Source organism: Crinia signifera, chromosome 2 (genome assembly GCF_055691185.1).
Source record: "Crinia signifera chromosome 2, ASM5569118v1, whole genome shotgun sequence".
Taxonomy (NCBI): Eukaryota; Metazoa; Chordata; class Amphibia; order Anura; family Myobatrachidae; genus Crinia; species Crinia signifera.
The window spans coordinates 36576723-36603462 of NC_139218.1; the positions used below are offsets into that span (position 1 = coordinate 36576723).

At 45.7% G+C, this 26740-nt stretch overlaps 1 protein-coding gene across 1 annotated transcript in view; it reads left to right on the forward strand.

Moving 5' to 3' along the window:
- The window catches only part of LIPI (lipase I), a 39445-nt gene extending 14387 nt beyond the window's left edge, over positions 1–25058 (forward strand). The window contains exons 3-10 of the mRNA XM_083171908.1: positions 767–875; positions 2930–3031; positions 5192–5281; positions 9102–9269; positions 12666–12761; positions 16845–16956; positions 18930–19103; positions 22078–25058. Of these exons, the coding sequence (XP_083028034.1) occupies positions 767–875; positions 2930–3031; positions 5192–5281; positions 9102–9269; positions 12666–12761; positions 16845–16956; positions 18930–19103; positions 22078–22207 (981 nt within the window). The 3' untranslated portion in view covers positions 22208–25058. The remainder of the gene's footprint in view (positions 1–766; positions 876–2929; positions 3032–5191; positions 5282–9101; positions 9270–12665; positions 12762–16844; positions 16957–18929; positions 19104–22077) is intronic.
- The last annotated feature ends 1682 nt before the right edge of the window (positions 25059–26740 follow it).

The following is a 26740-nucleotide window of genomic DNA, read 5'->3' on the forward strand; positions in this document are numbered from 1 at the left end:
TGCGATGCGATAGACGCCGTGATAATACACAAGTACCAAAAAAAGGAGATGTGGTCACATCATCTTCTGTTAGGTCACACATTCAAAGTACCGGGGCCAGGGCAGCAGAGCGCCTGGGTGCGCCCCAGCTATTTTTCAGGGTGTGTGGGAGGCGTGGTCATGCACACTTAGAATAAAATACAGAAAATAATAATGCTCTTAGCACCTCCCTGGCCACACTGCAGCCCAGAACACAGCAGCATGTGCTGGGTTGAAAAGAGCTGATGCAGCTGTTGCTGTGAGGCAACAGGGGCTGCACTTCACCCCTTAATTTGGACCTGGGTAATTAGTTCCCCCTTCCCCTCCTCTCTTGGCAGATCTGACCTGGGCCTCGCCATCCTCCTTACGCCTCTGCATTACACAAGGCATACAGAGAATTTTTTCAGTACCCATCCCCCCCCTGTCGGAGCTTACAGCTACTTCCTCATACCAGAGTCCATTTTTGTGTGAGTTTGAACGTTTAAACAAATTAATTTTAACCCATGGCCCCAGCACTCTGAGACAGCAATACTAACCACGGTGCCACTCTTCTCCTGTACATCATATCTCATTACAGGTTTCTCGTAAGGTAGAAAAATGTTTCTGCCGATGGTTTTTCCTGCCTTATATGGGGAGGAAAAATATTCTTTAAAAATTACGAAATTACCACTAAACCTGGGTTTGCGTACATGGAATTAAATGTGTTCCGGTAACTAATTACTATATTATTGTTGTTTTATATTTACAGAGCCAAGGGGGGTCCCTGGACTCCATCTATATGATAGGAGTCAGCCTTGGGGCGCATATCTCTGGGTTCGTTGGAAAAATGTACAACGGTTCTATCGGCAGAATAACTGGTGCGTCTTTGGGTTCCATTACAACACTAATACTGTTTTATGGAGAAGTTTTTTGATTGAATGCTGCTTCAGTCTCACACTGGTCCTGCAATTACTATTATCACCTATAGATGGCGATAGCAGAGACCATACGCACATTTATTGAAATAATGCATTATTTATTTCCTTGTTACATTCAAATAATTGCTGTTTTCTATGCATAATTACTTTTTATGCATTTGTGGTAAGTAACTGCTACACGGCGGGATGTACTAAAGGGAAAATGCGGTAAAACCCCCGTTTTACCGCATTTTCCTATGTACTATCACCGGTTCGCCCCGTTTTCGCAGGCCAGGGTATCGCCACCCAGAGGGTGGCGATACCCTATAGAAGCCTATGGGCTTCTTTCGCCGCCCGACGTACGCCGTCCGCGCGCCGCCCCCCCTCCCGTCCTCCTTTAACCTCCTCCTCCCCCTGGTGTGACAGCCGGGAGGACATCCGGCTTCAGGGGGGAGGAGGAGACGCAGGGGGACGCTGGCAGCCGCCGGGAGGTGACGGAGACCCCCGCAGCCCACATCACAGGTATCGCGGGGGTCTCCGTTACCGCAGCCCGATGCCGGCCGCATATGTTAGTACATATGCGGTAGCATCGCGGCGGCTGCCGTGCGAAGGGCGCGGATGTATGTTGATACATCCCGCCAACAGAGAGCACAAGTCTTGGCTTCAAGTGCAGTGCACATGACACGTCAATGTGTACATGGGACTTGCTGGTGAAGTGGTCTCTTCTGTCTGTTGCGTGTACTATTTGGTGGTAGAAATAAGCAGAGTAAATAGCAGATCCACCTAAGTCACAGCCCGGGACTTATCCGGTAGTGTGGTTTATTGAGCAGTATGTGCTTGTACAGCTGTACTCACTGTTACATACCCTTAGCACCCGGATGCAGGGCTGGATTAAGCCTTTGGGGGGCCCGGGCAGTGTTCCCTCTAAGCTGTGCGCACGTGCGCGCGCACACAACTCAACGAGTGTGCGCACAGACATTACAACAGAGCGCACAAAGCAGCAGTGGTCCCTTTTTGCAGTTGTGGACTCATTTAATGTGTGTTTCACCCATTAACTACATTGTGTGCTGTGTTTTGAATGTTTAAATGTTTAATATCATTTTGAAGTAAAGTTAACACAAATGCTGAATGTCATTTTCCAGTTATATATAAGTGACGGACAAAAATGTAAATTTCCTTCCAAAGTTGCACAGCCAAAATCTTTTGCCGCACACAGCCTTCCTAGAATTAGAGGGAACATTGGGCCCGGGTCACTTCAGACAGGGGGACCCCTCCCTCTTGTCATTACTGGCTGCAAACTGCACGGGAGAATATTGCACTGTCAAAACACAGAGTAAAGGCAGTATAAACTTGGTCAATGGGTAGCTGCGAGGGGGGGTGGGGGGGGGGGGTAATAATGTAAATAAATATATAGACCAGATGAAAAGCCTGTGTTCGTCCCTCTGTACCTTACTCTGTACCACAGTCACGCAAAAATCGGGATAGTTATGAGGTATGTGTTTTGTGGGAATACGGTCATTAGGTCGGCCCAAGAAAGGTCAACACTCCTTAGGTCGACACCGGAAGGTTGACCGGGTCCTTAAGACCGGCGGAAGGTCGACAATGCAGAAGGGGCTGCCGCACACAATTAGACAGTGTCCAGAACTAAACGTCTAGTTCTAGACGACTTAAAAAAACAAAAAAGAACGTGTCGGCCTTCTGCATTGTCAACCTTCCGTCGGTTCGATTTAAGGACCCTGTCGACTTTAAGTCCCTATCAACCTTTCTTGGGTTGACCTAACGGTCCATACCCATTCCGTAATGCAGCGGCTGCGTGTAACAAGCTGAATTAGGCCCAGTGTGCACCCAGCCTAAGCTGGAAACATAACAAATCCATAAAACATGAAATAATGTATTGCTGTCACCATGCAGATTGTAATTGTATTTCTATGCAGTTATAAATGAACAATATTGTATCACAGTGAAGACCATTGTATTACTCTATCTTTTGTTCGTTGTTCTCCATTGGTGGTTAGGTCTGGATCCCGCTGGTCCGCTGTACAATGGGAAGCCTCCGGAGGACAGATTGCACTACACGGACGCCAAGTTTGTGGATGTTGTTCACTCAGACACCGATGGTAAATATACGTGCTCATCAGAATTGTTGGATTGGGTATGGGTCATTGGGCCAACATGGGTAAGGTTGCCTGCGTTCGTAGTGGAACGCCTATAGAACGTTGGGTGTTCCCTGCTCCAGTGCCATGCCCGCCCCCTTCCCTCCCCTGACAGAACGAATGCGTCGGCGAGTGTGATACTCATCAAAGATGTTCGCACAGGGGGTTTGTACATGCGCATGTTCGCGGATGGAACCCTGGCAGACGGGATCGAATTCATCCCTGATTGATCAGGTCTGAAATGCCCCCTTTATCCTTAAACTTTACCCCAGACCTGTTACTCTAAAAATGAACATTTTTGTGTTGACAGTTTAAATGTCGACCTTTTGAATTTGATGACATTATAACCTCGTTGACCTAAATAGACACTGTCTACCTAATGACCAGATCCATGTCTGTATATCCAATGTCCATCTTCTGTATTTAAACCTTGTTAATGCAGAAAGGTCACCCAGTATCTTATGCATTGATGTGTGGGAAGATGATGCATGGACAGAAGATGGCAAAAGGCTCTGGCTCAGAAGAACCATGCACTTTTGCTATAACTGCACAGAACCCTCTTTCCAAAGCCACTTTACATAGGGATGGAATCCTGCTGCATGTTTTTTAGAGGGGGGTTTCCAAATGTAATCCAAAATTTCCCAGTCTGCATTGGAGTAAGAATGGGAATCTGGGGGAATGGTAAAAGCCCTAAAAATTGGTATTTTTATACACTGGATACTGTATGAAATACAGTATTAATATTTAACAGCACAGATGGTCTATAGCAGTGGTTCCCAACCATGGTCCTCAAGTACCCCCAACAGTGCACGTTTTCCAGGTCACCAGCAGGTGCACAGATTATTCAGGCACATTTTAAAAGATCCTCAGGTGGAGCTAATTATGTCACTTGTGATTCTGTGTGGAGACCAGGAAAACGTGCGCTGTTGGGGGTACTTGACGACCAGGGTTGGGAAACACTGGTCTATAGTATGGGCTGTTTCAAACATTAAAAAAAAATAAGTGGTCAGGAAAAGGTAAAACATATCATAAATACATAAACATAATAGAACCAGTACTGCACTTTCTAAGCTCACAGTCTCCTACTTCATGGTAAGGCTCCTGTCTCTTCCTCCTGGCAGCTGCTCTCTGGTTTATTGCAATGTTTGAGGGCTCAGAGCCACAAATACAGTAAATGTGGTAGAAGAAGCTGGTACACTGGGCATGTGCAGCAGCTCTGCTCTGTCCCGTACACTGCATGGTGTGGTGGCAGCTCTATTGATCATATTATATACCAGTGCTATTGTTATAATTATTTAAGGAACTTGCCAAGAGGAGGGGGGTTTCTGGGCAGCCAGACCCCCCCCCCCCCCTCCCATGCATTTGCCTATGGCAGCCCTTGTTCTTGTGCACTTTCCCTGATTACCTGAATAGCCATAGTGCTGTATGCAAGCAGACAACATCACAAAGTCAAACGTTTCTAATATATGTAATAACCAAACAATAATTTCAATGATTTGCCATTCCCACATGTTACTGCCAGGATGCAGTTACAATCCCGGCGGTCGGGATCCCGGCGTTTAGAATCCCGACGCCGGAATCCCGACCGCCGAAATGCCGACACATTCTCCCTCCGTGGGTGTCCACGACACCCCTGGAGGGAGAATAAATTAGTGTGCCGAGCGTAGCGAGGCACCGGGCCCGCTGCGTGGCGAGCACAGTGAGCCCGCAAGGGGGGGCCATCCACGTCCCCCCCTTGTCGGCATTTCGGCTGTCGGGATTCCGGCGTCGGGATTCTGAACGCCGGGATCCCGACCGCCGGGATTCAATACTGAATCCATTACTGCCACTGCTATAAGGCAATTGTAATATATGTAAATACTGTTTATGTAAGTATGTACTCTGCTCCTGTCACAACCCATAAAGTTCTTCTTTCCTACCTGAGGTTTAGCTCTCTGCTCTGGTGCTTCTATCACACTCTGGTCTGTATCTAAGCACTGTGATACAGGCCAGGATGTGTTAGAAGCACAGGCAGAAAAACAAACTGTGACAGGTACAGGGTGCTAAAAGAAACATTAATTCAGCTTGTGTAATTTAGGCTATATATAAGTTTGTAAGTTAAACGTGTTATTTTCTAAATTTTAGGCCTTGGCTATAAGGAAACTTTAGGTCATATTGATTTCTACCCAAATGGAGGAACTGATCAGCCAGGTTGTCCTAGAACCATATTAGCAGGTAATGTCATTTATAAATGTTAATTACTTCTAGGCCATAAGAGCAAAATTTGATATGAGACCTGTAACTGCCCTGGATGGCAGAGGAGAGAATTGTCCTGAGAATATTACCTGTGTTCCCTGAGACATCTATGGGTTGCAAGCTGCTCTGCACCAAGCGTTGGCAGCAAACACCCTGAATATGGTCATTCGATGTTCTGTGGGTGGTTCCTCCCTACCCAGGCTTAAGGTGGCCATACACTATAGTGACTTGTCACAGCAGCCTATAGCCATCTAATCCCCTGAGTCATCTAGGAACTTCCTGGGCGGCAGGATAGCATGCAATATATCACAAGCAGAAGGACCGCAAGCGATGTATCAGATGCGACCCTATTCTCTGCTGCCAGGAGGGGGTCAGAGTCAGAGGTCGGACCGACCTCCGACTCCGATCCGCACAGGACGAGCATACGGTTTGGGACGATTTCTCGTCCCGATCCATCGGAATCGGGTAAAATCGTCCCAAATTGCATAAATGTATGGGGAACTTTACTCTCCCTGCTCTATGGTCAACCTTCCCTCCTCCCTGACTCCTAGGTTTTGAGAGTAATACCAATAGGCTGTAAAAGTCTCCCAAGTACCCTACTGATGGAAATATTTATATTTTATCGTATTTGCGATATATCCTCCAAAATACTTGTTAATGAGGAGTACCTGCAAATATCAACCCTTTGTGTGCCAAATTAATTTGTCAACATACAGTCAGGGCCGGATTAACAATGGGGCTGATGGAGCTACAGCTCCAGGCCCATTCTTCAAATAGGCCCATTCTGTAACTGAGGGCCAGAGCTTTTCAACGAGCCCAGCCCCGTGTCGGTAGCCCCCCGGGAACCGGAGATACCGACAGGCAAACCTGGAACGTTTTCCCCATAGGATAACATGGGACCCGCTAATTCCGACCTCCACCCGGTTCCAACGGCTGCCAGTTCCCCCTCCGGCATCACAGAAGCTTGAGGTTGATCTCAGTCAAACCCAAATCGCTGGGCCTTCAATCTGATACCTTGTCCATATGGGTTCATTGGTTCTAGAGATATTGCGGGTAAACCAATTTTTTTTTATTTCTGAAATGTCATTTCATGGCTGTTCATGTTGTTTGACAGATTTCTCTGGAACCAAATGGCCCAGTTTCATGGGACCAAAATCATTTGAAGCCTACATGTAAATCGGTCAGTTGGTTCCGAAGATCTAGCTGGTTGTTTAAAGGGGGGCGGGGGTTGTTTTCTCTCCCCCTCACATAAAAAAATGCAGGGACTAGGCTGGTGTAAAACGGTCCAGTCCGGGAATGTCCCTGCATGATCTTGGGGTCATATTTCCGGGTAAATCCCTGCATTTTCTGGTGTAAAAAGGGGTATTATTTCAAATAGCCGGGACATGCAGTGCTCTGAATACAGCCAGGCAGCCCCCTGCTCTCTGCCAAGCTGTCAATGGCTGTCATTTCTGCCCGGCGGCGGCTATCCCCCAGTTACTGCAAGCATGTATTGCCCCTTGGCAATGAGCATGTAATCCCACATGGCAATGAGCATGGAACCCCTGGCAATAAGCATGGAACCCCTGGCAATGAACATGTTGGTAAGCAACACTTAAGTAGCATCATTTTTCATAGGCATTACGGTGTTTGGCATAATACGTAATGGAGAATATGGTGTTTGGCTTAACATGTAATGGGCATTATGGTGTAAATTTGGTGTAAATTTTTAATGCACGCCTTCAGCGCGCAATGCCCCTATTTATGAAGCATATTGTGCATTATTGCTCAATCTGTTTGCTATAATAATGTGTATTTTGGCTCAATCCATGTGGCAAAATGTGTATTTTGCCTTAATCTGTGTGGCATAATGTGAATTTTGACTCAATCTGTGCCATAGTGTGAATTTTGGCTCAGTCAGTGTGAATTTTGGCTCATTCCATGTGGCATAATGTGTAAGAGGCAAGTACAGTATAAGGGGGTTACTATTGTGTTGCATGATTTATGAGTATAAGGGGTATATGGTGTGGTAAACTTAGGTGACCACATAAAAGGTGCTGAAATGTTGTCTACCAAGTTTCGGTTTTCAGTATTTTTTTTTATGACTGGAGTGTCGCCTCACCCCGCAAGTATCTTTGGACATCGGCATCCTGCGGGTGCACCTTTGGAGGGCACCCGCCAATATATCTCCCTGCATTTTTCCTATGCCAGCCCCCTGCCTTTTCCAGATATATATAATTAGTTGAAAGTATTTACACAAATACAGACACACCCATGAGCAGACCACCCAAACAGAACACTGGTTACGCCTCCCACATTATTAGGTGCTGGCTGCAACCCCTATTATTGCGCATATTAGGCCATTGATAATTTTTAGCTCCAGGCCCATTTAGACCTTAATCTGGCTCTGCATACAGTAGGTGTCAAAATTGCCCAGCAAACATTTGTATTCGTCATAATGACCTGTCATGGTTACAGTGGCGTAGCTTGGTTTTGGACGCCCCCCCCTGCCGTTAATGGGGGGGGGGGCGCCTCACCCTCCCCGCCCCTCTCCCCCCACCGGCCGCCCGTGCCCCCACACCGCCGTAGGCTTACCTGTCTGCGCGTCCCGGCTCCCCTCCTGGCTTCAATTAATTCTATGCAGACGGACCACGATAAAATGGCCGCCCCCATACCACAGACAGTTTTCAGAGAACTGTCTGCTTTATGGGGCGGCCATTTTATCGTGGCCCGTCTCCATAGAATTGGTTTAACCAGGAGAGGAGCCGGGACGCGCAGACAGGTAAGCCTGCGGCGGTGTGGGGGCACGGGCGGCCGGTGGGGGGAGAGGGGCGGGTAGGGGGGGGGGGGTGTGAGGCGCCCCCCCATTAACGTCGGGGGGGCGTCCAAAACCAAGCTACGCCACTGTAACCATGACAGGGGAATGTATAAGGCGCCTAGTGAATTATGCTGTTTGGCCTATACCTTTACTTAACTCTTAAGCCTAGAAATAACTCACACTGAAACACCTTATACTAAAAATAAGACACGGACACCAACTGCGTAAGTTTAAAGGTCATGTAATATTTATTGTAACTGGTATGACCCTATTTGTTAAGGGATGGCCAAGAAAAGCACTTGAGACCAGCATCCCCCACGGATGTTCCTCATGGCAGTGCCCAGGGCGCCCCAATCCGCTAACATCCCTCAATTGTGGGTACAGCCTGTGCTGTGACGGACATGCCACACCCCTCCTATGGCCTGACGAGAACACCTCCAGGAAATGCCCAACACCCCACCGCGTTGAGTCGGGACTCGCCCGCCATCCTGGCAGAGGGGGGGGGGGCACACCGCACAGAGACCACCTGACACCCCACCTGAGTGCTGGTTGAGAGCGCCTTCTCGCCGATTTATAATTAAAGCTATCAAATCAAATTTGGTGAAAGGCCTGTAAGCCAGGTAGCACAGAGAAAGGGAAGGGAGGGTGGGAATCCAGACTCAAAGAGGAAGTCCTTCCTATCCACTTGCCTATATGCCCCTCTCTAAGCTGCCGCCCCTATGCTACCTGATTGGAAGATCTAACTGCTACTCACCTGAGATTTCTTTTGGCCTTATCCTATCTTTTCAATAGCTTTATTTAACAATCACAAATTCACAGGCTCTTAAATACACTCAAGCCTATGCGGCCCTTGTTCTATAATGAGTTGTTAACTTTTTTCCTTACAAAAACCACACTGTACATTTGTTGCAACATCCCAATGCTCTCTCCCAATGCTCTCTCTCTCTCTCTCTCTCTCTCTCTGTTTATGTGACATACTTTGCATTTTTTTTTTTGTTGCAGGATCTGAATACTTCAAGTGTGATCACCAGCGGTCAGTGTTTCTGTACATCTCATCATTACACGAGACTTGTAGCGTTTTAACTTTTCCATGCGGAAATTACAGAGATTACAGGATAGGAAAATGCTTGGATTGCAAAGAGTACGCACCCCTCACCTGTCCAGTTTTAGGTACAGTAAGTAGTTTATTTTTTGGCAAACAAATAATGCTTTGGGGCTGGATCTTTGTTGGAAGCCATCAAGATAATTTTATATCTGGAACAAACAATGTTGCAACACACATTTTATTTTTTGTGCATGCAGGGTAAATAATGGCTGATTTTGCATGTAGTTCAGACAAACTGCACAGCTATATTTTAAAATTGCAATTTAGATTGTCGATCTGGCATCTGCTTCCCAATCTACAGATGCTATTGCTGCAGTCACACCATGTGTCAGGTCTTGTGTGTCCTTGCACCAAGCTTCTCTTTTTCTGAAATGTGCATTCAAAGGGGCCCATACACCAGAGGGGCCCATCCTCCAATCAGCGGACCCACTGGAAGCTGTGAGATCCGCCGACCAGATGCTAGTGGGGATGGTGGGATCCAAATTCTATTTACATGCTTAATTTTCCCACTCAACCGACGGATCGCCGATCATCAATGGCCGCCGTTCGTGATCTGTCGGTTGATTGGGGAAATTAAGCATGTACTGTGAAAATAATTCTGATCCCACAATCCCTGTTAGGATCGGGAAATCAGGATTTTTACACATGTTTAATATGCCCCCATCGTGACCATCAGGGGGTCCTGGGATTGCCCCAATACGCTGCAGGTATATGGGCCCCATTATTCCCAATTAGGGATGCCAATCCCAGATCATTTTTTCAATCCCGGAATTCGGGATTGAAAAATGCCCAATCCCGGGATTGCCGGGATTGGCTTCCCTAATATAAAAATTGCGTCTCCGCATATTTACTTACAGATGCATGGTGCGGCCGGGAGCCGGGTGGGTGGGTGCTCGAGCAGGGGAGATGGAGCCAGGGTGGGAGGACGAGCTGGGTTGATGGTGAGCGGGCTGGTCCGCTGGTCAGCCTTGACCGCTGCTGGTCTGGTCTGTTGCTGGGTGGGTGTTTGGGCCAGGGACAGCATGGAGGCAGCCTGTGTGGCCTGCGCAGCCTGACCTCTGACGTCGGCACGCTGTGCAGAGCCACGCTGCTCGGGAAGGGAGAAGCCGGGCAGCTGCTGAGCACCCGCTCAGACGCTGCCCGGCATTAGACTGCTCATGCGCAGTCTAATCCCGAAAATCCCAGGATTGGAAACTCCAATCCCGGGATTGAAATCCTGGCGATCCCGGGATTGGCCACCCTAATCCCAATGCAATGCCACAATGCCACATCACAAGATTGCGGCTCCTGATTGGCCACTAGGCGGCCAATTGAAATCATTCTGAGAAGAGGCGCAGAGTATGAAATATCTCTGCGTGTCTTCTCAGTCCGATGCGGAGAGTGCGGGGAGCGCCGGCAGCTTGAAGAATACCTGAACTACGGCGGATCAAGAGAAGACCTCTTCACCACAGGACCAGGCGAGTAGGATTTCCTTCCACAGCTCCACCATGGATTACTTCGGACCCGGACACCGCCATGGATCTGGAGGACGACACGGACCGCCGACATGGACATGGAGGACGACACAGGACACCGGACACCAGGACCGAGGGCTACCTACGGGCTCAAGATAGGTAAGTATCAGTATGGCCCTTATTCTGAATCGTGCGGTACGGCCCGCGTGCGGCCGTACCGCCGATGTTTTCAGTCTGCACATGCGCAGAGGTCAATCTGCGCATGTGCAGCCCAATTCGCCGCAGACGTAGTTCGTCCGCCGCAAAGGGGGCGTATAGGGGCGTGAGGGGCTTCATACCCTCATTTCCCTATGCATACGCCCCGCGTTTCATGGGCGTTCCCATGCAAACGCGGGGCGTATGCATGCTAATGAGGGTATGACGCCAGTGATGGGGGCGGGAAGCTGACGTCGCCGGATGTCAGCTCTCAGCCCCCATACAAGCTATCACACGGACGATTGTCCGTGTGGTCTCAGCTTGCGGGACCTGGTGGGGCGTGCGGCCCTGCCTTCGATGGTCGCCGACCATCGAATGCAAGGGGCAGCTCCCACCATGGTGGAGGCGTACGCCCCACCATTTTCTTGCGGATCGCCAGCCGTCCGTGTACGGACGGCCGTGGCGATCCGTATCGTGGGCGGGGATTGGTTTGTGCGGCCGGAGCACCGTGTGCGGCTCCGGCCGCACAGATCTGAATAAGGGCCAATGTGTGTAATGGATGTATTAAAGTTTTATTTTCATTGTGTCAGTGTGTATTTATTGTACTATTTTTATTACTGTGGAACTATAAGTGCCAGCGAGCCCTTTAATGCCCTGCAGGCTGGGACTTGTGGTTCTCCAAGTCCCAGCTTGCGGGGAGGCTTGCTGGGACTCATAGTTCCACAGTTTTAAACAATAGTTTTTCATCTATTTTTTTACACTGAAATCAGCCCGGTGGCCACCGCACAGGGCCACCGGGGACAGCACCAGGCTTCAACCTGGTCAGGTAAGTCCTGGAGGGGGACCCCTTTATTGGGGGGGTCCCCACTTCCCCAGGGCCCCTGGCCAGGCTGACTGGTCAGTAGGGTGATGTTTTGGCAACGGGACCTTATATAATAAGTGTCCCCCAGCTGTGACATTACCCTGCTGGCTGGTTTGGCCTGGGGCTGGTTCTTAAAATACGGGGGACCCCTAGTTATTTTGTCCCCTGTATTTTGGGAACCAGCCCCGGACCTGGAGCCTGGGGCTGGTTGTAAAAAATCGGAGAACCCCTATTTGTCGGGTTCCCTGATTTTTTATTACCGGCCCTGGCTCCTTCAGCCTGGTGCTGGTTGCGGCTGTGGGGGGGACCCCACGCTGGTTTTTTATTTATTTATTTATTTTTTCTATTTTTTTTGCACAGTGCAGCCTGCACGGATCTGACTGATCCGTACAGACTGCCTACACTAATTCGTATTAGCGGCCGTATATATGGCCAGCTAATACGAATTAGTACGACATCGGAGGGTTACAAAGCAGTCGTGTATGACTGCTTTGTAAATTCCCCTCCGGAACACGACTGTGCATACGGCTGAAACAGTCGTATGCAGTCGTAGGGAAAATACTAATACGAAAAACTATGTTTTTCATATTAGTAAATTTCCCCCATAGTGTCTGTTTTTTTTCACCGGCCAATCAGCTCCTAACTATGAAGTTACAGGCTTGGTTTGAAAAATGACAGGAAGGAGCTGATTGGCCGGTGATAAAAACCAGACACTTTATCACTTCACCGAGCTTGATAAATCTACCCCTCTGTTTTTAATGCAGATTCACACCTTTTAAGCAATGCGAGTAAATAATCCTCACTACCTGTATAAAGATACGTACAGTAACAGAGCTAAATTATCTTCATGAAGTATTCACTTTTATTTTTGCAAGAGCGATCAATGTGACGCAGTGTAATAACATTTTCTAGATCTCGACTCTCGTAATTCATGTGTGTGTGTGTTACAGGCTTCTATGCCGATAAGTGGAAGGAATATCTGGTGGCGAAGAATCCTCCAGTGACGAAAGCTTTTTTTGACACTGCGTCGGTGAAACCATTTTGCAGTGAGTGAAATTAAATTTGCATAAAATAGAAGCTGTCAGGCTGAGATAATAGTGGCTTGGGGAAGTTGGCAACATTTTGCTTGGAACACTAATTGCTTCAGACTGAATAATGCGAACTGTGAATAATAACGATGAGAAAGAGGCAGCACAGGGTAGAGGTTTTGTCTTCCTCTCTGGCCTACTTCTTTGTTGTAGTAGAATTAAGGCTGATCCAGGCTCTTCAGACATGGATTTCTTTTCACCGTGGGACCTATTTAAATATTGTTGTGTGGTCACAGCACAGAGCCGCTTTTGTACTTCTTGCTGTGTAGCGATCTTTAATCTTTTTTCTGTGCTGCAGGGGCGTATTAAACAGAATTCATCCCCCGCCACTCGAGGGATCCACTAAACCCTCGTCTCTCTCACAACAAAGGAGAACAAAGTGAACAACTTGACCTTGATTTTGTGTAAATACAGTAAATATGTGATAAACATACAAATACGATTAGCGCAAGCCAGGAAGTAGGCCGGGCAGACGTACGGTAAACCTCTGAGTGAAAGTTAAGACGCTAAAACACAGGAATTAATCATTCAACAAAAGGATAATTACATTATGTCACTGTCAGAATGACAATGTATTATACAAAACAGGAGACAATAGAAGACCTATCCGTTGTACGGTACTGTAATGATTGAGGAGAATTGGTGGCACAGTGGGCAGTTTGGAGTAGGTAGATGTGTCATAAGGGGAAAGCTGACCGCACCGGGGTAACACACTTTCAGGGGGTAACACCAAAATGCAGGCTTCTCTATGTGACATTCTCAGTGCAGTGCAGCCATAGTCTCGAGGGGCAGCCCAGCATCTCCTCCAGGAATGTTGGGTACGCCCCCCCGGGATGATGTATCAGGGTCTTCTATGAAGTCATGCTCCCATCCAGTTAAGCCACACCCTTATCTTATAGTAAATGTTCTCTTCCCATGAGGCCATGCCCCCACCTTTGGAGGACACACCCCTTTTGGTCACAAGAGAGGAATGTCTACCACATTGTATGACCGTGTAACCTATTCCATTTATGATCTGCCAGGCTTGTGGAATGCTTGCCATCTGTCCCAGAATGTCTGGGCGGCTCACAACTTTCCAGACTATGGAAAGAGTGGGCCAGTCTCTCACATGCAGTCACAATAATTTTAGGGCCATTGCTGGTATTTCAATGCCATTACTAAGGCACAGTACAGACATCAGTGTTGAGTAAATAGTAGTGGGCTTTGGTGAATAGGATGTAAGGTATCTGTAGGTGGTCAGTATCACAGACCAGTATACTGGAATGGCTATGTAAATGCATCTGTAATGAGATAGCTAAGAGCATTAATGAAGCTAGTACTGAAGAAGACTCTAGGACCAAGGTAAAGAAGAAGGAGACTGGAGACCGGATTAGAACTGGATGATGATGGGGACTAGTTGATGGACTACTAATGTCCCACATGCTGGCACTTTTGGTTTTCCAAGTCCTGCATGCGGGGAGGCTTGCTGGGACTCATAGTTCACCAGCAATATACAATAGTTTTAATCTATTTTTACACAATTAATTAGCTCAATGCCCATCGCCCAAGGGCATCGAGGACAGCTCCAGGCTTCAGCATGGACAGGTAAGTTCTGGAGGGGAGGGGGGGACCCCTTCTTTGGGGGTCCCCACTTCCCCAGGACCCCTGCCCATGCTGACCGGTCAAGGGGTTAATGCTTTGGCCGGGAGACTTGTATAAAAAGTCTCCCCGCGGCTGTGGCATTAACATGCTGGCTGTTTGGACCCGGTGCTGGTTCTTAAAATACGGGGGATCCCTAGTTATTTTGTCCCACGTATTTTGGGAACCAGGACCGGCCCTTGTACCTGGTGTTCGTTGTAAAAAATAAGGGGAACCCTACTCAAATTTGTCCCTGATTTTTTACAACCAGGACCAGCTCTTTGAGCCTGGGGCTGGTTACGGCTGTGGGGGGGGGACCCCACGCCGTTTTTTAAATTAATTTATCTTTTTTTTTTTTTTTTTACACTGCAGCATGCACGGATCTGACTGATCCATGCAGGCTGCCTGTACGAATTCGTATTAACGGCAATATATACGGCCACTAATATGAATCAATACGCCATCGGTAAATACAAAGCAGTTGTATTTGACTGCTCTGTAAAATAGGGAATCAAGAAGATAAACACTTTGCGCTGCCAGGTGTATACTCTGTTGTGTGAAGCCCACTAAGGAAAATGAACACTGGACACACTATATATTGAACATTTTTATGTAAAAATAAAGGGTATACAATTTAAATAGCACACATTACATATATGACATAGACAGAAAAGTAAAAAAAACATAAATAAAATCTAAAATTAATATATATTGGTTGAAATATGCAAAATGGCATTAATAAAGCACTTTGCAATAGTGGCTTAATGTGGTGACTGACTCTGTGTCAGTCACTGTGCGGGTTAATAAGGGGTTAATTCCAGCGTATTTGGTCAAGCAAGCAGATGGTTAGTATAAAGCAGTCAATGGTGCACATGGAGCTTTAGTAAGCGAGTATGCAGTAAACGCCAAAATGTCTGTTATCAGCAAACATGTACAGTCCAGTGTTAGTGGATATGTTATCTCACCCTCCGCTTGAGTTGGTAGACAGCAGGGGACGGGGAGACGTTTTTTTCCACGGCTCAACCCAACAAGGCAGATTGTTGGTAGCCTTTAGGTGAGGGTCCGCCGCATGGAGCAGGTCCTGTGTGGACGGCGGAGTTAGAGCAGTGTAACCGTTTTCTGCTGGCTTGGGGAGCTTGGTTTGGCTGGCTGTAGACGGCTCCCAAAGGGGGAAGAAGGAGCGTAGCTGCACAGCTTGGTGATGTGACCACAGAGGTTTCCCACAGGCGGAAGTGACGGGTGGAAGTGACTTCGACACGTTTCGTTTCCACGGTAACTTTTTCCTTTGCTTTGTAAATTACCCTCCGGAATACAAATTTGCATACGGTTATTACAGCCGTATGCATTCATATTCGTAGTAAATTTCCTCCTAATAGTCCAGGCCTGTGCTGTAGCTGGAAGTCTGGGCACACATGGCAAAGTGAATGTAACTGACTTCCCCTCCTCCCCCTTCTTTGCTAAACTGCTGATCTCAGCTTCTATGATTGCCGCAATGGTTCAGGTCCTGTCACTTTTTTCAATTGACACTTTATTATTGCCATGCAGACCATCAAATGAGGAGGGCTCCCACCCTTTGACCAGTCCTCCCAGCGAGTGCCGCCCCAGCCATTCTCTACTTATGACCCTGGTCCAGGTTTGAAGGATATCCATGCTTGCAACTAATTAAATCACCTGTGCTCAAGAATGGTTATTTTTTAGATTAGTGTGTCTCAAGGACTGAGCTTGAGATAAGGTGTAGTACAGAATGTATCCATTGTTATAATTCAGCTCTGTGTTCGAATAAGTAGAGTTAAAAAGCAAAGTTCTGTATCTGTATCTGAGCATATATGACGGGTATGAGTCCATTGGTCAACCAAATTAAGGTTGACATGTATCTGTTATTTGGTCGAAGGTTGTAAGGCTTAAGTTGACACATGGAAAAGGTTGACACGGCTAAGATCGACAGGGTCAAAAGGATGACACAAGCATTAGGCCGACAATGAGATATTCGACAGTCAAAAGGTCTACATGAATATTCACTTTTTTGTCCCGAATGTTGACACAGTTGACACAATGAAAAAGTGCACAGCATCCCTGCACCTTGCCATGCTTCAGGCTTCTCCCTCCTAGTGGATGGTCGGGCATGAAATACTGCATGTCACCACACATTGGCTCAAAAAAAAGTGAAAAACTCATGTTGACTTTTTGATTGTTGACCTTAGCCATGTTGACCTTTTTCACGTGTCAACTTAAGCCCCGTCAACCTTCAGTGGTCAACTCAATGCATTTCGACACCTTATTAATGTCAACCGTATATGTTGACATTAATAAGTGGGAGTGGGTTACATATGACCCACTCCCAGTTTGCTTGGGAATCTCTGCAGTAGAAATGTGATATGATGTTTGATCGCTAATGCAACTTTTTATGTCTATTTTTTTTCTTAGTATTCCATTATTACTTGGACTTCATTACATCGAACACTATAACACGGAGGGGTTACATTACCATTAAACTGGTGTCTAAATCAGGAAATGTTACAGAATCAAATCTAAATCAGTAAGTCTCTCTGCTCACTATCTACTCGTTCCTTCCTGCCTGGTCTGTTTCTTTTTCTAAGAAATGTTGTTCTTGAGGTTTGCCGGCCGGCATGTCCCAGCATGAGAGTGCTCGAGAGCCCTGCTGTATGGCATGGTGCAGAGGGTAATTTAGTGTGCCGCATTTTTCGGGGTTAAACGTGCAATTACTTTACTTACACAATCCTCCTGACTCCAGAGGTGCCATCGCATATTTAAGGCCTGCACCGGCGTGTTTAAACATCTCAGTGTAAACATAGAGCGCTGTGACCCAGTTTGAAGTGGTGCTTTATTTTTAATTAGTTAGTTTGTCTATTAGCAAGAGTAAATCTTATTACAGAGAGGAAGTAAAAAGGAAAAAAACTCAAATTTGATGCAGCGCTTTTCTATTCTTGGTCTTGGGTATAAGATCTTAGCGAGCTTTATGTTCACACTGTACAGTATTGTTGATATATTCTGATGTTATCTTTACATTTGATCATATTGTGAGTACATGATATGGGATGCGGTCAAAATCCCGGCGGTTGGAATCCTGACTATTGAAATATCGACGCCGGTATCCCGACCGCCGCAATGCCGGCACTTTGTCCCTCTGTGGGTGTCCACGACACCCATAGAGGGAGAATAAAATAGTGTGCCAAGCGTAGCGAGGCACCGGGCCTGCAAGTGGTCAGCGACCCACGGCCCCCCTTGTCGGCATTGCGGCGGTCGGGATTCCGGCGTCGGTATTTCAACTGTTGGGATTCAATACTGATCCCCAATGGCGTAAGTTCGTTCCAGTTGCCCGGAGGCAAGATATATATTGGTGCCCCCCCCCCACACACACACACACACATCCCTGTATAACCTTATATAAAATATATATATTTTGTTCAGCATATAGATAGATCGATCGATAGATATGTAGATAGAACATGTATATATATTTCAGAACTCAGCCACAGAAGCAATATCGTTGGCTTTTAAATAACTGATTTAAACTTCCAGGGAGAGATGCCCCTTTGGGAGCAGGAGCCCGGCGGCAGATGACTCCATTGCCTTCCAGAGTTCTGCCTCTGCTGATCCCCATGATACAGGGTTCCAGTTTTCCTTTCTCGTTCAATCTCCCGAACTAACCTAGGATAACCCACACTGCACCTTCTCACAACCCACTTTGTTCCTGGGAATATTGCCTTTTATAGCATGGGGTAATTCCTATTAACTGTGAAGGGTGCGATGCACCATGACAGCTGTGTTTCAAAACCGGCAACGGCATCAGATCTCACACCCTTCTCGGGCTGGTTTCAGCACGGATTTTCACAAAAGTAATTCTGACAGCAATTAAGTGTGGCCGCTGCCTCGCAGCCACTAGATCATCGCAGCTAATTGGATCGACACCTACTGTAGAACTACATTTGTAGTTAACCCCCTTCATCCATCTGTATTACTGTAACTAGGACTATAGGGAATATGCCCCAATACCTGTATTTTATGTATAGTCTTATTATCTATAGTGTCTATATAATATTGCTTACTTCATTAATAAAACATGGGATTAATCCGTTTCATGTATACTGTATTAAGCATTTGGCCTTCTGTCTACAATACAGTCTGTCTAATATACACTGTCCCACAATTCTGCCTTACAGCACAGACTACCTAAATACAAATATTGCTACATTCTGTAAACATTTAAATGATATACATATTCAATTTATAGCTACATTACTTTATAGTATCAAAATAATATTCAATTTCTATGCAAACAAAATTATATATGGTAACACTATATACTGTATCTATGTCACACCACCTTCCACACAGTTCTATATAACAGAAAAGACATGGAGAGTATCTGATAACTGTGTTGTCTTTTGTACCTATTTATTTCTGGCTATTTAGGCTACATTGTATTGTATTGTGTGAAGATATTTTTCCAGCTGTGCTCACTGTACTGTACGTGTTATTTACCTGCAGAGATCCAGCAACGTTTGAGCAGAATACAGAAGTCAGTCTGCTGGCCAAGTTTGATCAAGATTTGGAGCAAATTTCCCAAATATTTGTGAAATTTACCACTGGCTCCATAATTGGACCGAAATACAAATTGCGAGTCCAAAGAATGAGGCTCAGATCTACTTTCGAATCAAACAGGTGAAACTTTATGTTTTTCTACCAGATGAAATCAACATTGATAGAAATGACCGATTTACAAGATTCATCTACATCCGGGTATTAACATATAGACCTATTTTCTTTTCAAATACATTTTTTTTTTGGTTTAGTCCTTTGCTTACCAAACTAGGTCTATAGCATATTGGGCCTGATTCAGACCTGTTTGCTAGGATGCATATAGTCGCAGCCTTGCGAACAGGTAAGCATATTTGTTCATGCATACAGTATGGACGCAGTATCTATGGGATTGATTATTAAATATATATGCTTTAGTCATTGTTTTTATTGTTCATTATCACCAGCTCTGGGGTTCCCACTATATTGTGATGTAATCACACAGATACTACTGCTGCTCCTCGTGTCAGTGGCAGGAAGTATGGCTCTATATGGTGACATCACAGTGCAGCACCATACAGTACTCCCAGCCTATCACAGGTGCAGGGGATCCGTAAGCAATGATCACATGACCACTGATGCCAGTGGTGGCTCTTAATTCTGTGGAGGAGGGGGCTGCCGCTGGCCGCGATGCCACCCCCTCTTTGCTGCCGCTGGTCCCCGCCGTCAGTGCCCACTGGTGCCCAACACTGCCGACGGTGTCTGCTTGTCCACGCTGCCAGTTCTGACCCCAGTCACGGGACCGGTGCATACGCAGTAGCTTCTTTGGTACCGTGCATGCGCTGGCCCCCAACAGTCCATAAAAGAATATTCACGGTCCCGGGTCTGGCGCAGGCACAGTACCATCCTCAGTACTGCGCATGCACAGAACCCATTTTTATGGGCTGCAGACGCAGTAGCCTATAGAGGCATCCTGGAGGGAAGGAACACTTCCCAATGGGACTGCCTTGGGAGACTGGCAGGTCAGCCTTCCAAAAGCAAGTCATTGCCAGTCACAGTGAAGCCAGTGCAGTCTCACAGACTGTGGGTAGGATGTTCTAGCATCCGCGGCCCTCTAACGCCCCCCTTCGCTGGGTACCGCATTGTTAATGATCGCATATGCTCTAACAGTCCGGAGGCTGGTTCTCCGACCCCTTCCTGCTTACATCCTGCTATTAAGCCACCTCCCACTTTCTTGCACCTCATGTAATCTGTCTGTCTCCCCTTCCTACTAGATTGTAAGCATCTCAGAGCAGGGCCCTCTTCCCTCCTGTAGTCAAAGCCCACTTCTCTTCACATTTCACTTACAGCTCTCCTATACTCAAACACTCAGTGACCATATTTGACCACATACTCCATCATTGGACACAAGCCTCTAGTAGTACGTTGATTGAGTCCTCACTACTTATATTTAAGCTGTAATGTGTATTGAACTGTGGCACTCCTTACCTATACTCTATTTTTGTTATTTATGCAATGTAATTCAAGTCTTGTCTCCCTGTATTGTTCCTTCCTTTGTACGGCGCTGCGAAACACCTGTGGCGCCTTATAAATAAAATAATAATAATAACATATGCGATCATTAACGCAAGAGACAGCTCTTGCGATAACACTGACTGACCCTGACTTCCCCTCCTCTGTGCTCTACATAGTGGGATGCCGCATGGGAAGGGAGGGGCCAGGCATAAAACATAAAAAAAAAACTAAATATGATTCTTGTTTCCTTTTGTCAACCAATGAGAAAGGAAGTTCTGTCATTTAAAACTAAAATAAAAACACTACATTTGGTGAATGTCTTTCATTAAGGGCCTTATTCTGGTTAGGTCGGTGAAATGTACGTAAGGTCCGTTTCACCGTACGTTTCCCATACGCTCGCGGTGAGTGAAAGTCCGCCCACAGAACAGCCGCACACGGACGGTCTCAAACACCGACAATGGGGAGTGGCGTACACTTGAGCGTACGCCACCGTGTACGGACGGATCTCCCTCTTAGCCACCGATACCTGGCGTACATCAGAGCGTACGCCACCGTGTATGGACGGATCTCCCTCTTAGCCACCGATACCTGGCGTACATCAGAGCGTACGCCACCGTGTACGGACGGGTCTCGTCCGTTTTCACACTGACACCTTCCGTATATCTGAGCGTACGTCACAGTGCAAGTAGAAATTGAGTCCAAAAACATCCTTGTTGCTCTTAGATGTGGTTTATGTCTTTTCCCATATAAAAAACTGGTATGTTTGTGTTACAGTGAAAAAGTTGACACATGTGGACTCCTGTGAATTTAGTGTCCTGCTTTTTAAAGTATACCAAAACACTTTCTGATTGGTTGTAGATGGTTATAAAATAACTACCTGGACATATATAAGCAGGTCTTAGAATGAATCTTACCTAAAATTAAACCAACCTTTACATGTAGAGAAGTGTAGAAAGATAAGGTTCCAATGTGTTTGAGGGCTGTGTGTGGCTTGCACGTAGTGAAATCATGGTTTTCACTTAATAGGCTGCAGCATTGCTTATTACATTCAGGTGTATGTGTTTGACTAGTAATCAGCGTTAATTAGCAGACCCAGGCGTCCGCTCTCATACGGTATCTCTAGGGGTGGTCTGGAGCTATCTTTGGCGTCCGCCTGTTTTTGGTCCAAAATGCACGGTGCGTTCGCCGATCGAGGCGGTTGTGGGACCGTGCATTTTGTGTGCACACCCCCGTGTACGCCCATGTTTACGCCCAGTTTTCCTCATTATTCCGGCCGCTCCCATAAAAACGCCCCCATGCCGCCCACAATGACAGTGCTCTTGTGAACAGGTTTTTTTGCACGGAGAGACCCGTCTGTGAGCGGTGTGCGGTCGCCTCACATGCGCATTGCAAAAGCTACGCATGGGCAGATGAAAAAAAACCCCGATCCGCCCGTATACCGTCCCACCGTACCGAGCAGAATAAACCCCTTAGTGTGTGTAAAGTACTGTTGATAATGCGGTTTTCCTGGCAAATACATGTTTTCTGATAAAAGTTGTGTAAACTTGTTTTTTTTTATTATAAAATGTCCTTATACCAGTGTATTATGTTATGTTTTATTCAGAGCAATATTTTGCCGTTATGACTTTGTACTAACGGAGAACGTGGAAATGGACTTTCAGCCCGTCCCGTGTGAAAACTCCAACTTCTTTACCTCATGCTGCAGCGACAACACCCCACAGTGTCCTGTATAAGGGTAACCTGTACTGCTGAAGGATCTCGTATATCAGACGATGGACTGGCTGCATATGAGATTCATTGCAAGTCCCAATACATCTCAGTAATGGTGAACTGTATAATGTATGTTATCTCTACAAGAGAGATGGAAGCAATCGCTTTACAAACGAACTCATTTGGCATTTAATTCATTTTAAATATTGCCTATGTTTACATTTACATTATTATGTGAAGCTGAGCATATCATTTTATGAAAACTGTACTGTAGTTACGGTTGGTGCTGCATTGATTCAGGTGCATTAGTAGTTCATTATATCCAGACCCACTGAAATAATTGTGCAATTACAGGTTGAGTATCCCGTATCCAAAATGCTCGGGACCAGGAGAATTTTGGATAACGGATTATTCCGTATTTCGGAATATTTTAATATTTCAATTATGTATTTTGAAGTATCTTGCATGTATGCTTTATAAACACATAAAATACACACAAATATATTTTATTACCACATAAAATACACACAAATATATTTTATTTGTTCAAAAAACAAGGTTTCAAAACATGAAACAAAATGTGTGTACTATCTCAGATATTGAATTTGAATGCCAAGCAATCATTTTCTTGCACATATGTAGTGCCAGTTACATATCATGTCACCAGTAGTGCTGTTACAAATGTCCCCAGTGAGTTTTTAGCAAAAAAAATATTTTTTATTCACTTTCTGTAATGTATGGTTTTCGGAATAATTCGGATAACGGATACTCGGATACGGGATACTCAACCTGTACTTGAAATTGCACGGAATTGCAGATTTGCTATCTACACATACTATTGGAAGATAGCTTTTGTTTAGCTGCTGCGCCATTCTACCAGACACCAGCAGGGGTGCAGGTAGTAGCCTTGGTCTCAAGCCATAAAATGGCTGCCTTATATGATTATAGGAGACACAGTTTATTAAAAGTAAAAAAGTTAAATATGCTTAGGTAGCATATATTACCACTGCATTACAGCATAGTTGCCTACCCTCCTGCATCCCGCAGGAGACTCCCTGAAATAGCAGCAATCTCCCTCTCTCCCTCATTAGTCTAGCAATCTCCCTCATTTCACCTAGTCCACATTACACTGTTACATTTTTTGGGGTAAAATGGAATGAGAGATAGATACATTTACATTGAACCATCAGCGCCATTTCTCAGTACATTACCAAGTATAGTAGCTCTTACTAACTGCTTTGGGGCTCATCTACATTTGTATATAAGTCATTTTAAAAGATTCCTCTCAGATGTAGCAGTACACACATACTTCTAGGTGCCACGTTCACAATCCCATTTCACAATCTCTCCATATACAGTATGGAACTAGACACGACCTTTGGGTGGATCATACCATGGGGCACTTTGCAAATTACTACTACCAACTATAATCTCCCTGAAACTAGTTTTCAAAAGTAGGCAAGTATACATTACAGTCCAATTAGAGAGAATTTGTTTCATTTTAGTTTATATATTTTTTCCTTGAATGATTATAACTATCTATGGCAGGTAGGTGGAGTAATACAGGTGCACTACCATAGGCCAGTGAGCAGCCATTTTAAAGTCCTTGATGGGTGTCGTTAAACCTCTGGCTGCCTGGCACAGTTATAGTTACAAGACCTCTGATGTTGAGCTGCTGTAAAGCACCACAGACGGAGCAGCTCTCATTTGAGCTTCTCCTGGCGATTGTATCGCCATTCGCCACCCGCCGCCAGCCGTCAGAAGGGCATATAGTTATATATAGGGCTGACTATTCTTTACCTCTATGAGGTGAAGTACCGCCAATTACCACTAGAGTCCACTGAACAGACCAGGTGCCAGATGCACTAAGCTTCAAAAGTGATAAAATGGAGAGTGATAAACAACCAGACAATCAGCTCCTGCCTGTCATTTTTCAAACACAGTCTGTGACATGTCAGGTAGGATCTGGTTGGCTGGCGTTTTATCACTCTCCATTTTATCACTTTTGAAGTAAAAGTACATTGCAGAAGCTGTCAGGCTTTTAACTCGTATAGTATATAAGTATAAATATGGTTTTGTGAATATGCGCATTTTTCCCATGCATGCAATGCAGAAGAACATACACACTATGGCTGATTTCCGTCCAACCTTGCGTCAGCCCTTTTCATGTCCAGTCATATGTCATAAGAATCTGTATGCCAAAGCCGCAATAAGCCAGTGGTTTGGCTGCAATGTTAATACGTATTGTTATGCTAAATGAGTCTCTGAATGGGTTGGGATCACTTGGTCTACAGCATGATGGTCAACAGTCATTAGGTCGACACCATTAGGTCGACATGGGTCTAGGTCGACATGGGAAAATGTCAACATGGTTCTAGGTCGAAAGGTCATTAGTTCAACAATGTCTAGGTCGACAATGTCTCGGTCAACAGTGAAAAGGTCGACATGGGGTTTTTCACAGTTTTTTGGCCTGAATGTCAACACAGTCAACATGGACACAGTTTAAAGTGCACCGCATCCCTTCGCATCGCTCGCTGCGCTCACTATGCGTCGGGCACACCATTTTATTCTCCCACCACGCGCTAGTGGATGGTAGGGCATGAAATACCGCCTGTCGGCACATGTCGGCTCAAAAATCTGTGAAAAACCCCATGTCGACCTTTTGGCTGTCGACCTAGACCCATGTCGACCCTTAACCATGTCGACCTTATGGTGTCTACCATAAAGCTGTAGACCAAATGACCGCATCCCCTCTGTATGAAGAGAAATGTATTTAACTGTACATATGTTGTATATATTATATGTATATATTTTATAATATTTTTATTACAAAATATCATTGTACATACCAATAAATTATTTTTTACATTTTAATTGACATGTTGTTTTTTTTTACTGCAATCCAGTCTTTATATAAGATCACGTTTAAACGTCAAATGATTTTGATACCTAAATTTTTGTTCTTTCAGTCTTTTTAGTAAATGAGATACTTTAACAAAATGATCTTCCACTATGACCGACGTCTCCACCTGCACCGCATCACACTGGCCATCTACTGTATATAATATTTATATTGTGCAGGGTCAGGAGGAGACTGACCAATTAGGAATACGGTAACCATGCTGAGGTTCATAAAGATGACACCACAATGTCAACATCAGAACGTCGACAGTGGTTAAACTGTCAACAAGGACTAGGTCAACAGCCTTAAACTGTTCACAGGGTCACATTGTTAATATCAGAAATGTTGCTATGAGAAATGTTGACAGCTTTAGGATTATGGATAGGCAGTGGCATCTCCAGGAGGCTTATGGTTAGGCTATGGAAAAGGGGGGGGGGGGGGGAGTTATATTAGAGATAGGCATTGGGGGGAGAAATACTTGATGGAACACTGCAGCGTCATACGCACCAGAAATGGCTCTGACAGCACCACATGGACCCAGAAGAAGTATCTTGATCTTCTGCTGGGAGAAGGTCTATTGACTGTTTGTCATGACCACATATTTTCTGAGTAGGCATGATAAATGTCAACATGGTCAATGTTGGCATGCGGTGTATACGGATGTGTTGACATTTTCATGTTGACCTAATAACTCTTGACATGATAACTGCAAACAAGTCATACCACATGTGGCCAATTATAGATTAATTTGCATGATGACATGTACCAGATTTTTGATACTTGGATCTAAAGTACCACGTCTGCCTTCCATCTCTTACAAACCTTACACTGGTACCCATTCTGCCTTAGAACCCAACTGAAGCTTCACACACCACTTACAAAGCCCTAACCCAATCATAACCTATTTATATTTCTGACCTAATCGACCTAGCCACTTCCACCTGCCCACTTGGCTCCACAAATGCAGGCCGCCTCTCCTACCTACTGATATCTTCCGTCCACTCCCACCCGTGCTGCTCCCTATCTCTGTAATTCTCTCACCTTCAGACACTCCACCTCTCTACAAAACTTCAAACGTGCTCTTAAGACCCACTTCATCAGTGCCACCCAGGTGTCATCCTAACCCACTGCCCTTTGCTCCTTCCTCAGTTTACCCCATTTATGTCACCACTGTCTGTCTGCTCCTCCCCCATAGAATGTAAGCTCTTACAAGTAGGGCCCTCTTCCATTTTGTATTTCGCCTTCCCTTATCTTACTATTATGTAGTCTATTATTGCTACAATGGCACCATACCCTTGGATATTGCAGCCTTCTGTGTCAATGGCACCATACCCTTGGATATTGCAGCCTTCTGTGTCAATGGCACCATACCCTTGGATACTGCAGCCTTCTGTGTCATTGGCACCATACCCTTGGATACTGCAGCCTTCTGTGTCAATGGCACCATACCCTTGGATACCGCAGCCTTCTGTGTCAATGGCACCATACCCTTAGATACCGCAGCCTTCTGTGTCAATGGCACCCTACCCTTGGATACCGCAGTCTTCTGTGTCAATGGCATCATACCCTTGGATACTGCAGCCTTCTGTGTCAATGGCACCATACCCTTGGATACCGCAGTCTTCTGTGTCAATGGCATCATACCCTTGGATAC